Source organism: Pan troglodytes, chromosome 6, assembly GCF_028858775.2.
Source record: "Pan troglodytes isolate AG18354 chromosome 6, NHGRI_mPanTro3-v2.0_pri, whole genome shotgun sequence".
Taxonomy (NCBI): domain Eukaryota; kingdom Metazoa; phylum Chordata; class Mammalia; order Primates; family Hominidae; genus Pan; species Pan troglodytes.
Genome location: NC_072404.2, coordinates 96,810,896 through 96,826,997, shown reverse-complemented (window position 1 = coordinate 96,826,997; position 16,102 = coordinate 96,810,896). Strand labels below are relative to the sequence as shown.

At 36.3% G+C, this 16,102-nt stretch overlaps 1 protein-coding gene across 8 annotated transcripts in view; it reads left to right on the top strand.

Annotated features, from left to right (window-relative positions):
* ABCB4 (ATP binding cassette subfamily B member 4) overlaps positions 1–16,102 on the top strand; it is an 85,954-nt gene that overhangs the window by 21,592 nt on the left and 48,260 nt on the right. For 4 of the 8 annotated variants that reach the window (XM_016957668.4, XM_001160982.8, XM_024357900.3 and 1 more), the window contains exons 6-14: positions 1,242–1,433; positions 2,582–2,753; positions 4,295–4,419; positions 7,182–7,353; positions 9,384–9,497; positions 10,585–10,695; positions 10,914–11,039; positions 13,961–14,164; positions 14,526–14,696. In XM_016957668.4, coding sequence (XP_016813157.4) covers positions 1,242–1,433; positions 2,582–2,753; positions 4,295–4,419; positions 7,182–7,353; positions 9,384–9,497; positions 10,585–10,695; positions 10,914–11,039; positions 13,961–14,164; positions 14,526–14,696 — 1,387 coding nt within the window. The remainder of the gene's footprint in view (positions 1–1,241; positions 1,434–2,581; positions 2,754–4,294; positions 4,420–7,181; positions 7,354–9,383; positions 9,498–10,584; positions 10,696–10,913; positions 11,040–13,960; positions 14,165–14,525; positions 14,697–16,102) is intronic. The other 4 variants (XM_016957669.4, XM_063814649.1, XM_063814648.1 and 1 more) reach the window with 1 other exon arrangement.

Here is a 16,102-nt window from a genome sequence, read left to right as displayed (position 1 = left end):
TTTACTGCAGTGTGACTCCTAAGAATAAGGATATTTTCTTACATAATCACAGTACAGCTATTAGCTTCAGTAAATTTCAGTACTTTTATCTAATATAACATCTATATTCCAATTTTGTCATTTGATCCAATAATGTCATTTATGGCATTTTCTCCTCCTTCTAGTTTCTCAATAGAAATCTCTAAAGCCTGTAAGCATGATGTTTGTATGTCTGCATAGCAGTGTTGCTGATTGTAACGAGTGCTGTCTGTATGCTAAAAGGCCTGAAAGGTGTCTATCTGGAAGCAGTTTGTAAAATTAGATAATAAAAATTTGAAAGTATTGATATGTACTTATTATTTTTAAAAATACTAACTTTCTACTAATTTGGTAAAACATTCCAAATTCGTTCGAATTCATGACATTTTATCATATCTTTTTTTAAAATATTTCAAATTCTGACAAATAGGAACAAAGTTTTTTGGTTCTTTTTATAAAGAATGCGGAAAAATCAATATGGAAAGGGCGATTTCACATGTTCAATCTGCTTATTACTATATTTGCAATATGTAAATAGTAGTGAACTTTTCAGTACAATAAGATATACAAGTCTAGAATATAATTATTAAAGAGGAGTTAAATTGTATCCACAAGTTATCAATATCAGTTAAAAACAAATCATTAACTTTTTTGCAGTTAACAACAAAAATTTATCCATTTTCTTTGGCTAACAGTTCAAGTAAATAGATTTGCCATCATGGAGCTCATCACTTTATAATTTAAAAAAAGAAAAATGTAATGTCTGTTTGTTATAATGTCCTATACAGTTTTTGTTATAAGTTTAGTAAATTGATTAATTTCCAGTTCTGAAAATTTCTCCTGAAAGAGATGAATAAAGGATGGTAGGGTGGGGGCGGTGGCTCATGCTATAATCCCAGCACTTTGGGAGGCGGAGGTGAGCAGATCACCTGAGGTCAGGAGTTCGAGACCAGCCTGGCCAACATGGTGAAACCCCATCTCCACTAAAAATACAAAAATTAGCCAGGTATGGTGGTGCATGCCTGTAATCCCAGCTACTCGGGAGGCTGAGGCAGGAGAATCACTTGAATCCAGGAGGCGGAGGTTGCAGTGAGCTGAGATGGTGCCACTGCACTCTAGCCTGGGTGACAGAGTGAGACTCAGTTTCAGAAAAGAAAAGAAAAGAAAAGAAAAGAAAAAAGAAAAGAGAAGGTATTTAATAGAGCCTTTCTCTTTTTTTTCAGATATGCATATTACTACTCAGGATTGGGTGCTGGAGTTCTTGTTGCTGCCTATATACAAGTTTCATTTTGGACTTTGGCAGCTGGTCGACAGATCAGGAAAATTAGGCAGAAGTTTTTTCATGCTATTCTACGACAGGAAATAGGATGGTTTGACATCAACGACACCACTGAACTCAATACGCGGCTAACAGAGTAGGTACATTGTTAATGTCACACTTTCATATAGAAATTAATTACTGTGTGAAAATATGTCAAGGAAAGATTTTAAATGAAAAATGTTACTAGATTGAGCATCTGATCTATATTAGAAATCGATCATCTGGCAGCCATGTCTAGCAGCACCTATAGCCTATGCCATTGCATGTTGGCTTTCCCCCAAGGTGCATAGTAGGTTTATTTGAGGACTGAACTCACATCTTATACCTGTTTATTTCTCATGGAACTTTCTACTGCAGGACCTGACAGGTGCTAGACTGTCAGTAAAGATGGTTGAATCAATGAATAGATGATTGAATTAATTTACAAAGAGACTTGCTTTAGTAATTGTCGACTCTTCACTTATTCAACAAATATTTGAGGGTGTTTCATGTGTGAAGTACCATTCTGTGTGTTCGTAATATATCAGTGAACAAAGCACAGATCTCTGTCCTTTTGGTGCTTACATTCCAGTAGAGGGAGATAGATGATAAACTTTCCTGACTGGGAGTCCTGGCAAAGGCATCCTGAGCAAATAAGTCAAAAAAAAAAAAAAAAAAAGGGAAAAGCAAGACATTTAGGGCCTTGTAAACCTCCACAAAGACTTCAAGACTTCAGCTTTCACCCAGTGAAATGGCAGCCGCTGGAAGTTTCTGAGCTGAGGAGTAGCATGGTCAGACTTGCATTTTCAAAGCATCCCACTGGCTGCTGTGTTGAGAATAGACTTGGTTGAGAATAGGGGCAAGAGTAGAAGCAAAGATCTCTTCCCTATTACTTCCCTATAAGAAGAAATGCAGTAATACTTCCCTATTACTGTTGCTTATTATTGTTGCAATGTTCTTCTTAATTCTTGCTTTTAAACAGATACATTTGTATGCTCAAAATGTTAATGCTTCTCTCATAGGATTGACTCATTTAATAGTATCAACTTAATGGTACTAACTTATTAGAAGCATTGATTAATCCTGAATTTCTTCCTTTGTGCGGTGTTTAGGTGGGGAAGATGTTATTCAAGAGGCTAAGACTCTGAAAGAGGCTTGCAGTCAGTGAACAAATTTTACTTGTCTATGTGTTTGTTGGATGTCTACTTCATCTTTCTAACTGAAACCTCCTGCCTGTAACCACTTAGGTGTGATCTTTTTTAGTGACATCTCCAAAATCAGTGAAGGAATTGGTGACAAGGTTGGAATGTTCTTTCAAGCAGTAGCCACGTTTTTTGCAGGATTCATAGTGGGATTCATCAGAGGATGGAAGCTCACCCTTGTGATAATGGCCATCAGCCCTATTCTGGGACTCTCTGCAGCCGTTTGGGCAAAGGTATGTGAAAGCTGGGCCTTTTTATGTGTGTTAACCCCTGCACACGGTAATCTTTAATATGCAGAAGTCTCGTACTTGTACCTGTGCAGGTCTACATTAAATGTCAGTTGAAACTACATCCAGTAACATGGTGTTAATATGATGCTTTCATAAGGAAATTAATTTTTAACATAATTCAAAATGTCACAGGCTGGGTGTGGTGACTCATTCCTGTATCCCAGCACTTTGGGAGGCCAAGGTGCGTAAGTCACTTGAGGTCAGGAGTTCCAGACCAGCCTGGACAACATGGCAAAACTCTGTCTCTACTAAAAATATGAAAAACTAGCCTTGCATGGTGGTGCATGACTGTAATCCCAGCTACTTGGGAGGCTGAGACAGGAGAATCGCTGAACTCAGGAGGTGGAGGTCGCAGTGAGCCCAGATCATGCCACTTCACTCCAGCTTGGGTGACAGAGTGAGACTTCATCTCAAAAAAAAAAAAAAAAAATTCACAGTTCTTACTTCGATTACCCTTAGTTAAGGAAGTGCAACTTTAAAATATAACATTTCCCTCAAATTATTGCATGAACATAAAAATTTTAAATAGAGTTTGGATTTGTTCTATTTATTTTAATCATTACCTGTGATGGTTAAGTGGCACTCTGCCAGTTTTGCCTGGCAATAAAATACACAAAATGTATTCTGCTTTAGCCAACACTTCAGAGTTGAGAAATTTTACTGGCAATTTTTGCTCATCCTGGCGTTGATGATTTACACAGTGAACTACCTGTATCTCTTTTGTTTTGATTCTTCCTTTGCTTTTCTCCTGAAACATCTTGTTTGGCTATCTTATTATTCAGCAGAATGCCCATGAGGAGGTCTGGAAGTATTGTTTTTATAGTAATTAAAAATTGTGACACAAGTCCAAAGTGGGTGGATCACGAGGTCAGGAGATTGAGACCATCCTGGCTAACACAGTGAAACCCTGTCTCTACTAAAAATACAAATAATTAACCAGGCATGGTGGTGTGCACTTGTAGTCCCAGCTACTCGGGAGGCTGAGGCAGAAGAATCGCTTGAAACCGGGAGGTGGAGGTTACAGTGAGCCGAGATCGTGCCACTGCACTCCAGTCTGGGCAACAGAGTGAGACTCCGTCTCAAAAAAAAAAAAAAAAAAAAAAAAAAATTGTGACACAATAAAGTTAAGAATGGTAAATTCTTTCAAAGCAGTAAAGTTTTATTTTATTTTACCTTACAACTAACAAAGAAAAACAGTAGATGTGGAACTTGACAGTGTTCCCAAGAGTGCTATTTAGAGAATTATGTGTGGATTTTCTTTTTTCCTGAGTACTCTTGGGGAGCCTATCACCAGGATGGGTCAGATATAGCCTTTGAGGGATGTGGACGCAGCCATTGGATCCAGAACACTGGCATTTGCTACATGACTTTAATATTTGTTAAAGGAGAGGGTTTGGGAAGAAAAAGTAGGTTAAAGAGTTGACCAGAGTGCCTTTAAACTTTTCTCCCTATACAAAAGTGATCACTGTTTCTTTTCTGTCCAGATACTCTCGGCATTTAGTGACAAAGAACTAGCTGCTTATGCAAAAGCAGGCGCCGTGGCAGAAGAGGCTCTGGGGGCCATCAGGACTGTGATAGCTTTCGGGGGCCAGAACAAAGAGCTGGAAAGGTCAGGAAGGTTCTTTAGCCACTGGTTTAAAGAATGTGTTTTTACATTTTGTTGCTTCTTCTTTTGTGGTATGTGTTTTTTACCTTCCCTTTCCTAATATTAACCCTTCTCGCATAAATTATAAGCACCCTTTACTGATGGCTATAGTTGAATGTCAGACTCTAAAGCAAGATTCTTAATCTTTTATGCTCCATGGACTCTTTTGGCTATGTGATAATACAAATGGACTCCCTTGTTTTTAAATGCATAAACCAAAATATGCTAGCCCTTTGGGAAGCCAAGGCAGGAGGGTAGCTGGAATCCAGGAGTTCAAGACCAGCCTGGGCAATGTAGTAAGACCCTGGCTCTACAATTTTTTTTTTTAATAAGCTGAGTGTGGTGGTGTGCACCTGTGGTCCCAGCTACTCAGGAGGCTGAGGCAGGAGAATCCCTTGAGCCCAGAATGTCAAGGGTGCAGTGAGCTGAACTCCAGCCTGGATGATAGAGTGAGCCTCTATCACAAAAAAAGAGTAAACATTTTTTAAAAACCAAAAAATAAATAAATAAAAGCCCCCAAAAACAAAATAAGTAGGGTTACAAAGGAAAATAATTATATTAAAAATACTTATCAAAATATTTTTTATTTTATTTTACTCCCTTAATGACTATGAACTGGAATATAGAAGAGAAAAACCTGAGAAAACATCGACTTGCTAGTTATAGCCCAGAATTCTTTGTAGGGCCTTGTGGGTCCTCCATAACAATGAGGCAGGGCTTCCCACCCAGGCCTCTGGCTTTCAACTTTAATGATCCAGGATAAGCCTGGAAAATTGACCAGTATCTGGAGGCATGTTGCAAACTCTTCTCTGAAAAAATTATCAAGGCATGATTGACATATGAAAAGCTGTGTATACATCTTTAGTGTGTATATCTCAATGAGTTTGGGGATAAGAATACACCTATGAAAAAGGCTATTCTGCTCTACTTAAATGAAAATAATTACTTAGGGTTTTATTTAAATAACAATATCCCCTACTGTAGTTGAAGTATGATTCCATATAAAGTATTTTCTTTGGCTATTCTATGGGACTCTTGATACTCACAACTCTTGGATATAAAAATTCTCTGGAAATTCTCTAGCATTAAAGACAAAGTTTCCCTTATTCCCCCCATTTAATTTTCTACTTTTCTATTCCTTAATCCCTCTTCAAAGCCAACATGTTTCTGGTCCTCTAACCTCTTCCTTTTTTCTCTCTCACTGCTGCTTCCTGTACACAATAGTCCACACAGACCACACTAACCCTCAGTTGGACCTCAGGATGTCAGTGTAATCTGTGCCGCTCCATTAGCCCCGGTAAGCGAGCCACCTAAACAAAGGTAATTACAGTGTGTCCGCTGCTGTCACTGGAGCTGTGTGTCACACTGGGCAGACACAAGTCTTCCTGCCACGCCTTGAGGCTCAGCCACACAGGAGAAATCACAGCACTAGCTGTGGCCTGCTGGCTACCCCCAGAGATGCAGCTGTGCTCTATGAACGCAGCCCCCAACCAGAGGAAAGCACCCTGAAGACCTGGGTGCTTTACGCAATAAAAAAGACAAACCTTCTGATGGCAGAATATGTTTTTTAAAAGACTAATGAATTCTCATGTTTTATTTGGTTCAACACTAAAACTGGTGTTGCTGTGTTTTGTTTTTTGTTTTTTTTTTTGTCACAAAGAAAAATATCCTAGTTTGTGTGATATTTTCCCCTCGAAGTGTCATTGCATACCCATTGGATTTTTCTTTAAATTTCAGGGAGCCCAAATTAAATTTTACATACCCTCTGGGTCTAGTATGGAAAAGTAGATTTGATTTAACTTGATGAAAAAAAATTGTAATTTAACAGAATCATTCTAGATATTTTAAACTTTATATCAAATGCCAGCAGCCAGTAATAATGCATTTGAATTATGATTCAAAGATATGATAGTAATAGAATGAGCAAAACTCAGGAAGAGATAAAAGTTGAACACAATGATACTAATATAATAGTAAGAGAAATGATCAGGCTTGCTAACTATGAACCAGCTACTATACTACTTTCTACAATTATCTACCAACCTCACAATTATCTTGCAAATTAGGCATTATTAAATCCATTTTTCATATATGAAACTAAAGTCTGGAAAAATTGAATAAGAACTCATATTCCATAAGTAGTGACTACCTTATAACCTGTATCTAGCTTGACAGATGAAGGTCAGCCTGATTTTTAAAAAAGTCAAAGAGAGAAGCCTATGTTTATGTACAACAACATGAAAATTTTCATCCCTCACCCAGTGGACAATAGAGGGACGATTTTCTTTTCTCCAGAGAAGAGACATTGACCAGAGTTAAGAATCTAACTGTTTATGAGTTCCAGTGGCATTTACAATCAGTTCTGGTTTGGCTTGGTTTCTCTCATTCCCTCTTAACCCTGACTTGTGATATTGCCGTGAAGGTGATGGAGAAGCTCTTCCATATCCCAGGGTGAGCCCTCAATTCTGGAATAACCACAGGAATGTTGGTTGGCTTGGAATGGATGAAGGGAAATGGAACCGGGCCAGTAAAGAGAAGGCTTGGATCTGTTCTAGGCCTGGCTGATCCTGAATTAGTTCAATTCCCAAAGATCTGGGTCTCACCATGGGTTCATTACCTTGACTGACTTTGTTACTTAAACCTCCAACTATATAGGAGCCGAGTGTGACTCGGACTATGGATTGTTATTCTTAATTATAACGTTTTCCCTCTCATTTTTCTGGTAGGTATCAGAAACATTTAGAAAATGCCAAAGAGATTGGAATTAAAAAAGCTATTTCAGCAAACATTTCCATGGGTATTGCCTTCCTGTTAATATATGCATCATATGCACTGGCCTTCTGGTATGGATCCACTCTAGTCATATCAAAAGAATATACTATTGGAAATGCAATGACAGTAAGTAGTTCTCCTAACATTTATGAAGAATATGAAAATCTTATTTCTCCATCTACCTTCTCTTTTCTTTGATATCGCTCCTTTTTGAAAGATGAACATGATTATAGGTTTTTGTTTTTAGTGAATCTTTCCACTGTCCAGTGGGCAGAGCTGACTTTCTAGTATATACAAGTCATAATTATGAGTGTGGATAAGAAAATAGCATGTGGTTAGACCATTTGTGAAACATATACAATGTATAAAAGGAAATAAAAATGGGATGAATTTAGGAATAAACAAATATGGATGGGAGCCATCCTCCCTCTGCAGTTGAGTTTTATTGTATAAGAAAGTAAGCATCATTATTACAGAATAGGTCATTGCACAAGAAAATGTTACATTTATATCACTTAAAACAATCAGCTCTCTGAAATACAAGATGTTATGTTAGTTTGTTTTTATTTATCAAAATGAAGATAGCTTCATTTTATGATTGTTAAAATAATATATACTAATTTTACAAAGGATTAGGATACAGAATTTAAAATTACTTACAATCTAATAATTTATATTCTCTTGATGATAATTTTTGGCATATATCTTCCAGGTCATTTTCTGTATATATACACATTGTTTTCTTTCAAAACTGGGATCATACTATGTATATCTTTTTGTAACCACATTTATGAACTACCAATATTTTGTGACCATCTTTTCATGTCAGAGACTCAGAACAATATGTAACTATTTAAATAGAAATCTTTTAATATCTTGCTAAAATGAGGATACTGAGCATAATTTGGCCCTTTGATGATGACTTGGGGTCATTATGAAAGTGAATATTTTCAGAATGCTTTATGCAGTGGTATCTTCAGACTTCATTGAGAGGTCGTGGGTGTTCGACTTGGTGAGCCCTCATTAATGCTGAGTCTAATTTTTCTCACTTCCATCTTCTCTCTGGCAGTCGGTTTGGAAGCTTGCCACCCTTTCTTCACTTCCTCATTTACTATTGATGTTTTATGAAGAAGGGAGGTTGAATCCTGACAACCGTTCACCTTTGGTGATGAGTTTGTCCTCTCTGGCCTTAATTTCCTCATTTGTAGTATGTGGATAATGACACCTATCCGGTAGGGCTGAGAGTGCTATCCCCAGAGGGAGCCCAAGCAAAGCCCTCTGCATAAAGGGCAGGGACTGTATTGCATTAACCTTATGGCAACTATTTTGGTCAACATTATTTTTCTTTCTTACTGGTCCTTATCTGTATTGCAGATGGGGGATAGATATTTAACTGATATTTGAGTTATGGGTAACATGAAGTGTTGCTGTGTTTTGAGAAAAGCCAAATTATATGTAGAAGTTTTACCATGCCCTGAGAGAAAAAAATAATTTATCTTCACTTATGTTTTTCTCAGTTAAGTTATGCTAATAATCTGGATTCCTGAAGCTGTATTCTGAGCTTCTTTATATCAATTCATTTTCCTAGTGAAAAAATACTGTGAAGGGAAATGTGTTAAGTGTTGTATGCTACAGTACAGAATAACTGTGTAAAGGAATTGCTAACCAGTGCACACTGGAGTGATTTTATGTTTTATGATGTGCAAACTGTTACTTTTTATGTTAAAAATCTTTAAAAATATATGTGACATGGTGCTTTTTAGGAGCATTACATGGGGCCAAAATCTGCCATGTTTTATATCGAACCGTCTATGTAATTCCATGCATAGTTAGAGAAAATCATATAGGATGGAATAATAATACTGATTGAAAATGTTTCTTTCTGGTGGCATTTGTGAGTGAGTCAATGAAATAGGTTTGAAAAATCATTTTAACTCTGTATGTATTCAGGAGAACAACAGGTAGTTTGAGAAAATAGACCCACTCAGGCAATAAAATGCTATATTAGCCTTGCAAATGTTGCTCTTCTGCAAAAAAAAAGGAAAGGATAAACCTAAACTTAATCCTTTATGTAGTATGTTACATATACATCACATTTTAGATAATAATGAATGCCAGAATGTGACTTAAACTTTTCCTCATGTTATTTTGCTCAGGTTTTTTTTTCAATCCTAATTGGAGCTTTCAGTGTTGGTCAGGCTGCCCCATGTATTGATGCTTTTGCCAATGCAAGAGGAGCAGCATATGTGATCTTTGATATTATTGATAATGTAAGTCATTTATTATTTTAGTGCCAAAAGAAGTCTTTGAGCTTGTATAATTAAATCTGGCTTTAGTTTGCATATTTTTGAATCAACTACATTGAATAAGTTGTACTGACTAAAGTGACATTTAATTATATGAAATGAATGACCTGTTAGTAATAAATGAAAGAAAATACCTCTTATTAATATTTTTAAATGTATCTTTAGATAACATAATAATACTGATCTCATTTTGGAAAAGGACATCTGCACTAGTGCAGAGCAAAGACGTTTCTCTTCCTAGTTTTTATCTTTTTCACTTTCATGTTGTAGCCAGACTGAGAATCTTATGATTTCTATATGGGATGGGGGGTAGATAAATTATCGGTGGGACCAAAATTGACAGTATATTTTGCTGTGGGTTCCCCCTCTCCAAAAAATTATCACTGCATGTTTGGTATGATTTTAAATAAACTACATTAAATAAACTGACTACAGTGAAAAAGAAAAAGTTTTGACGTAAAAAAGTAAGTCACTGCATTCAAATATTGCAAGGTAGCTAAGTGAAATTTGATCATTTAATCTAAGCAATTTCCTTTTTCATTGATCCAAGTCGTGAGAAAAGTGCTCAGTTTCTGATTGTATTAAAAGTTTACATTATTTCTAAATAACTGCTATAATCAACCATTCAATCTTCTCAGTTCAATCTATTACATTTATTATTTAGGAATGAGCTAATTTTCACTAAATGCTGAAATACTTGGCTATAATATATATCAATTATAGCATATTTTTGTTATTGCACTTGTATAAATATGCATATCCGACCATTTAGAAAATTTATGAGGATATGCCAAAAACTTAAAGGGAAATATTATATGAAATGAGATGAATATCTCTTATGTACTTTTCAGGAAAACACTATTTTCTGAAAAGGAGTATTTCTTTAAACAGCACACATACATATACACACAATCTTCATCTTGGGTTTTTCTTATGTAAAGGGGATTGTGACATTCCAGGTTCTATTTTTGGAATTTGCTGAATCATATTCCTTAAAAATGCAACTTGTTTGTGCTATGATGGAATAGTCATTACATTTTGTTTTATTTAGAATCCTAAAATTGACAGTTTTTCAGAGAGAGGACACAAACCAGACAGCATTCAAGGGAATTTGGAGTTCAATGATGTTCACTTTTCTTACCCTTCTCGAGCTAACGTCAAGGTACTGTAAGTAATATTTATAGGAATTCCTAACTGAGGTTGATTGTTGAATCATTTTAAAGAATAAAGTCTCTATTATTTTGATACTTATGTGCCTTTTCCTTTGGGGGTTATATTCCCTTATTTGATACTTTTTTTTCAAATTTCAAACTGAATCGAATTATTCCCATTTTAGGGCTTTGTTGTGAAGTGTGTTCTTTTTTCTCATTTTCCTTACAGATCTTGAAGGGCCTCAACCTGAAGGTGCAGAGTGGGCAGACGGTGGCCCTGGTTGGAAGTAGTGGCTGTGGGAAGAGCACAACGGTCCAGCTGATACAGAGGCTCTATGACCCTGATGAGGGCACAGTAAGTGGGAAGAACCAAGCTTTCCAGAGTGGGAAGCTGGATACAAATTGGCCCTTTGAAATTGGTTTTTCAGTAACAAATTTGCATGTGAATCCAGTTTTGGTAAAAAGCCTACAAAATGGCAATGCCTATGGGTAATGCCTTCACAACCTTGGGCTGGTTTCACAAATGCATTAAATAAAAGTCATAAAAGCTGTGGAAGCTGGACAAAGCTCTCCTCTGTTCTGACTAAGCTTTCATAACACATTAAATTACTGCAAAGCAGTCTACAAACCACTGAGAGGATTACTTTCAATGAGTTAGAGTTTGGTCAAACATATTCCATATAGCAATTGTTGGCAACAATTGATGACAATTAGGGTCACCAGATATTTTAGGACAGCAATTAAATTCATCCAAGACAGTTGAGTTTTCTTAAACTTTGGAATATCTAAGGGAGAAAGTGGGATGGTCTCTTAAGAAACTAGTCTCTTGAGAAAATTCTAGAAACACAGGGACAGTAATAGCCTAGGGTATGTTTTTTTGCCATTTAAAAGTTTTGCTATAAATTTGACTTTACAGAAAATTATAACTAGAGAACTCACAGATCCTTCACCCAGATTTAGATTGTTTATATTTTGACCCACTTGCTTTATCATCTTCTCTTTCTCCGTGTGTGTGTGTATGTGTGTGTTTATGTGTGTGTGTGTGTATTATGTATACCCTTATACTTCAGAATACATTCCTAAAAAGGACATTCTCTTAGATTACCACAAAACAATGATAAAAATCAGTAAATTTAACATTAATGCAATATACAAGTCCATGAGCTATATTCAGAATTTCCTCAGTTGTCCCAATTTTAGAGCATTGAGTTTATCTGATATTAAAATGGATTATAATTCAATAATTGTGAAAACAGAAGATTATAAGGTAAAAAGTAAAAATAATGGCATGCCAAAACCAGAAATCATGAAAAGGCATTGGGACAGAACAGAGATCTCCAGAATTAATATATAATTTTCTACAATACATGGAACTATTTATTTAATTTAATAAAATTAATATTATTGGAAAAATCTGATATTACTATGGGGGAACATAGGCCCATTCTCATTTACTAAAGTAAACTCTGGGTTGGTTCAAGTGTAAATATTTTCTTTATTTTTTAAAAAGAACCTGGTAAAATACCAACCATTGAGAATTAAATTATTATTGAAACGATTGACATTTTTAAAGAAAGCATATGTTAACAGAAAAAAAAGATCTTCAGAAATTCTATAACTCAGAGATATTCACTGTTAACATCACGATTTAACAATTTTCTTACCACTGAAATAATAGAAAAAAATGCCCAGTGGCATAATTGATTAATTCAGTTGTTCCTTAAGCCTCTTTCCAATAAAAACCAATAAAACTATGATGAAAGAAAGCAATAAAGGCCTGACATGGTGGCTAATGCTTGTGATCTCAGCACTTTGGGAGATTGAGGTGGGAGGTTCACTCGAGGCCAGGAGTTTGAAATCATCCTGGGCAACTAATGAGAATCTGTCTCTACAAAATATTTTTTAAAATAGCCAGGCCTGGTGGTGTGCACCCATAGTCCTAGCTACTTGGGAGGCTGAGGCAGGAGGATCACTTGAGCCCAGGAGTTCAAGGCTGCAGTGAGCTATTGTTGCACCAATGGTTGCACCACTATGCTCCTCCAAAGCCTGGGTGACAGAATGAAACTCTGTCTCTAAATTGAAAAAAAAAAAAGGACAAAAATAAAGTAATGAATTGGAACAAAAGATTTATTATATATGGAAAAAGTATTATATTTATTATTAGAGAAGTTAATATGAATATATGAAGGTAACCCTGCTCATTATGAACATGCGACTCTCTGGAATATATAAAGATTTGTAAAAAGTTTCAAGAAATGGTCAACTTTATTTATAAATGTATACAAATGAAAACAGATATAAGCTATCACCTCATACCTATTAATTGGAAGAAAACAGATTAAAATGATAAAACCCAGTGCTAGTAAATTACAATGAAACAGATATATTTATATATTCCTGTTGACAATGTAAGTTATTAAAATGTTTTAAGATAATTATTTAGCCTTTTATTAACAAGCAACAAATGCCCAGCAAATCCAGTCATTGTATATGTAAGCAATTGTTGTCAAGGGAGAAAAAATAAATCATAATCTTCAACTTAGTAATTCTCTACTCTTGCAATAAATATTGAAGTAAGTCAAATATTTAAGAAGAAAGGAAGTAAATTAAGCATGTAAAAAATAGCAAAACATGGGCCGGGCGCAGTGGCTCACGCCTGTAATCCTGTAATCCCAGCACTTTGGGAGGCCAAGGCGGGCGGTCACGAGGTCAGGAGATCAAGATCATCCTGGCTAACATGGTGAAACACCGTCTCTACTAAAAAATACAGAAAATTAGCCGGGCATGGTGGTGGGCGCCTGTAGTCCCAGCTACTCTCGAGGCTGAGGCAGGAGAACAGTGTGAACCCGGGAGGTGGAGCTTGCAGTGAGTGGAGACGGGCCACTGCACTCCAGCCTGGGCGACAGAGCGAGACTCCATTTCAAAAAAAAAGCAGAACGCCATAAGCTATCAAAATTATATGTAGACCAGGAAGGTTAAGTGTGCATTTTTATTTAAATTTAATATTGGAACATAAAAATAATGGTATGCCAAAAACATAAAACCCAAAATTGTTTATGGCAAATAATCCTTCCATGAAAAAACTGTATATATGAAAATAAATATCAGGAGAGAGCATAAGTTTTTTATTTTTGTTCTTGCATATTGCTGTTTATTTCTAATTATTATTTCTAAACACTGAACCAAGTTAAATATTAGGTAGGATGTTTTTCATGAATGGTCCTGATACTTCAGCTATTAGATGGTTAAATACTTAATAGGAAATCTTTCTTTCAGATTAACATTGATGGGCAGGATATTAGGAACTTTAATGTAAACTATCTGAGGGAAATCATTGGTGTGGTGAGTCAGGAGCCGGTGCTGTTTTCCACCACAATTGCTGAAAATATTCGTTATGGCCGTGGAAATGTAACCATGGATGAGATAAAGAAAGCTGTCAAAGAGGCCAACGCCTATGAGTTTATCATGAAATTACCACAGGTAAAGCCTCTGATAAAGTAGCTGTCCTTGAAATTAGAATTTCACCTCATAGGACTGAGTTTATTCTTCAAAGGTTTAGCTAATAATGTTTGAGATGCAAGATTGTCCAACTTTGCTAGATAAGTCCCCTGAATGACTCAGTTAGGGGTTAAAGGATTATAGCCTGGTAGATGATTAATATAAAATTTTATACAGCATATGTCAGTTTTTTATAATTCAGAATTCATTTATCTTATCATACTTTATGATACATTAAAATAGTTAAGACAAAGCTCCATGTTGTCTTTATGTAGTTCTATAGAATTCCTAGCCTTTTAAAATTTAAGTTACTTCAAGAGCTGATCCATGTTTTCTGTGTTAGAAATTTGACACCCTGGTTGGAGAGAGAGGGGCCCAGCTGAGTGGTGGGCAGAAGCAGAGGATCGCCATTGCACGTGCCCTGGTTCGCAACCCCAAGATCCTCCTGCTGGATGAGGCCACGTCAGCATTGGACACAGAAAGTGAAGCTGAGGTACAGGCAGCTCTGGATAAGGTCAGTAGACTCTAAAAAGCTGAAGGACCACCACATTGAAACCTATTGAAAATTCTTGCCAGTGCTTCCGGAGTCTGGGCTGAGAAACAGAAACATAGCAAATGAAGCTACCTCATGGAGCTGTATTGATTTCTCCTTTCTGTCAGGTTACATTGTCTTCAGAGACAGGTGAAGGGTACTGACTTGTTTTGACCATGGTGCAGTGAGCCCAGATCCAGGTCTTTATAACAAGCCATTTAGCTTTGTTTATTTCTTGCACATGGGCTATTGCAAGACTACTTTTGACCAAAAGTAGTCATGTTAAAATATATATATATTTAAATCCGGTTACCCAGACACTGGTCCAGCTGAAAACTAATTCAGAATACTCATCCTATTTTGTAGGCAGTGACATCATCTTTATCTATTCATGTAGGTGACCAGGTGCTTTTCTGGAAATAAAGTTCAACTCTGTACTTGTCTAAGCATATAAATAAACAATTCATTTTAAGGGTGCTGAGTTCATCTGTCCAGCTCAGATATTTCTAAGTCTCTCATTAGCATTTTTACTAAGCTGAAGTGTCACAGGAAAGACCTTATCTTGGTACACTTTTGGGGGTAATGCTGATGTCATCTGTATTAACAACACAATGTAAATACCAGAGTCAGATGACACCATAGAAATTAGTTTCAAACACATAAATATCATAAATATATTTGATTTAAGACAGTTCAGTAATAACATGTGCAAGTTCCTTAAGGAATTCTATCTGAACCACCTCTTACAATTTAAGAGACAAGCTGCACGAACCTTATTTTCTCAGGAAAATTTATATCTGAATCCTAAGTTAACCTAACTCCCTTTTATGCTGTAAACTGTAGTTAATTAATGCCTCATGGTTTATCAGCTTAATATCTTGACTCTTTTTGTTGTTTTTTAAGACAGGGTCTTGCTCTGTCACCCAGGGTGGAGTGCAGTCGTGTGATCATGGCTCCCTGCAGCCTCCACCTCCTGGGCTCAAGCCATCCTTCCACCTCAGCCTCCTGAGTAGCTGGGACTGCAGGTGTGCGCCACCACACCTAGCTAATTTTTGTATTTTTGGTAGAGATGGGTTTTTGCCATGTTGCCCAGGCTGGTCTCAAACTCCTGAGTTCAAGTGATCATCCTGCCTCAACCTCCCAAAGTGCTAGGATTTATAGATGTGAGCCACTGCACCTAACCAATATCTTGACTTATTTTATATAATTTAATAATGATTAATAAGACAATAATAATTATTCCTTACAAATTCTTGCACTGAATTATACTGCTTTTGTGTATATTAAATCATGATATTAAGGAGTCAAAATATAATGCATATGAGACTGGTATATGGTTGGTTATTCTGAAGTTACTTAAAGCAGTACATCATAAAGTAATACATGCA